Source organism: Mustela putorius, unplaced genomic scaffold (assembly GCF_011764305.1).
Source record: "Mustela putorius furo isolate JIRA1106 unplaced genomic scaffold, ASM1176430v1.1 tig00000129_pilon_pilon_pilon, whole genome shotgun sequence".
NCBI lineage: Eukaryota > Metazoa > Chordata > Mammalia > Carnivora > Mustelidae > Mustela > Mustela putorius.
The window spans coordinates 53,513,722-53,515,610 of NW_025421290.1; the positions used below are offsets into that span (position 1 = coordinate 53,513,722).

The 1,889-nt window shown below is 56.3% G+C and overlaps 1 protein-coding gene across 1 annotated transcript; it reads left to right on the forward strand.

Moving 5' to 3' along the window:
* Nucleotides 1-205: 205 nt before the first annotated feature.
* Nucleotides 206-1,594, forward strand: LOC123390517 (programmed cell death protein 7-like). The gene is given in 2 exon segments (XM_045074625.1): nucleotides 206-534; nucleotides 536-1,594. Coding segments are annotated over 2 exon segments (1,263 nt in total). The 3' UTR covers nucleotides 1,470-1,594.
* The last annotated feature ends 295 nt before the right edge of the window (nucleotides 1,595-1,889 follow it).

The following is a 1,889-nucleotide window of genomic DNA, read 5'->3' on the forward strand; positions in this document are numbered from 1 at the left end:
AGGTTTATTCCCAGGTATCTTATGGTTCTTGGTGCTGTAGCAAATGGAATCGATTCTCTAATTTCCCTTTCTGTATTTTCATTTAGTGTATAAGAAAGCCACTGATGTTTGTACATTGCTTTTGTATCCTGCCACATTCCTGAATTGCTGTCTGAGTTCTATCACTTTGGGGGTGGAGTCTTTTGGGTTTTCCATATAAAGAATCATGTGGAGGGAAGCCTCTCAGGGCCGCGGCGGCGGCGGCGGCGGCGTCGTCGTCGTCGTCGTCTTCTACCCGGTGCTGCCACCGCCCCTGCCTCCGCCGCGGCCGCCGCCCCAGTGCCGGCCCTTCCCGGGGAACGACGGTGGCGAGCGGTCGCGGCCACCGCCGCCAGGCCCAGGGCCGCCCTGGAGCCCGCACTGGCCTAAGGCGCCGCCGCTGTCCGACGTGCTTGGGGATGCGGCCCTGCAGCGCCTGCGGGACCGGCAGTGGCTAGAGGCGGTGTTCGGAACCCCTCGGCCGGCTGGCTGCCCGGTGCCTCCGCGCGCGCCCGCCGGGCGAAGTGCGCGCACAGTTGCGCAGGGCTCTGCACCTGGTGCGGCGGCTGCGCGACTTGGGCCAGGCCCTGCGCGAGGCCGAGGCCGATGGCGCGGCCTGGGTGCTGCTGCGCGCCCAACTCGCGGAAAGACTACAGCTGCTGACCCAGGCCGCCTATGTGGGTGACGCGCGGCGGAGGTTGGAGAGGGTCCGGCGCCGCCGCCTGCGGCTTCGCGAGAGGGCCCGAGAACGCGAAGCCGAGCGGGAGGAGCGGGAGGCTGAAGCCGCGCGGGCAGTGGAGCGCGAACAGGAGATTGACCTTTGGAGGGTCAAGTGCGTGCAGGAGGTGGAGGAGAAGAAGCGGGAGCAGGAACTTAAAGCTGCTGCTGATGGTGTCTTATCTGAAGTGAGGAAAAAACAAGCAGACACCAAAAGAATGGTGGACATTCTTCCGGCCTTGGAGAAATTGAGGAAGCTCAGGAAAGAGGCAGCAGCAAGAAAGGGTGTCTGTCCCCCAGCCTCAGCAGATGAGACTTTCGAGCATCATCTTCAGCGACTAAGAAAACTAATTAAAAAACGCTCTGAATTGTATGAAGCTGAAGAGAGAGCCCTCAGAGTCATGTTGGAAGGAGAACAAGAGGAAGAGAGGAAAAGAGAACTAGAAAAGAAACAGAGGAAAGAAAAAGAGAAGATTTTACTTCAGAAGCGTGAAATTGAGTCCAAGTTATTTGGGGATCCAGATGAGTTCCCACTCGCTCACCTCTTGCAGCCCTTCCGACAGTATTACCTCCAAGCCGAGCACTCCCTGCCAGCCCTCATCCAGATAAGGCATGATTGGGATCAGTACCTGGTGCCATCTGATCATCCCAAAGGCAACTCCGTTCCCCAAGGATGGGTCCTTCCCCCGCTCCCCAGCAACGACATCTGGGCAACGGCCATTAAGCTGCATTAGTAAAGATGCTCCAATATTGTGGTCCAGCCATGGCTCTTTCCAGCTCTTAAAAACGAGTGATGCCACCATCTTCTTATGCTGTAGATTAAACCACAGCCTCCAAACTCCATATGGCATTGCCCTATCCAGAAGTTACGTTTTCCTTCTGTGCTCTGTCTTGGCCAGAGATGCCTCTTGAATCAGGAGATTAATATGGTTCTTCAGGAAAGGACCTAGGTGAACTGGGGTTATTACAACAGGCAGTGGCCTTGGTTCACCAAATTTGCCTCTGTTTTGAAGTGGCTTGGTCCAGAGTGACTTGTTCATTTACTCTCTATGGCCTTGTGTGTGATGGGTAAGTATGCTCAACACAGGCGTGCACTGGGTAGACTTAGCAGCCTTTCCCCTGGTACTGAGTGTGAAGGCAGGCTTGATGCAAAA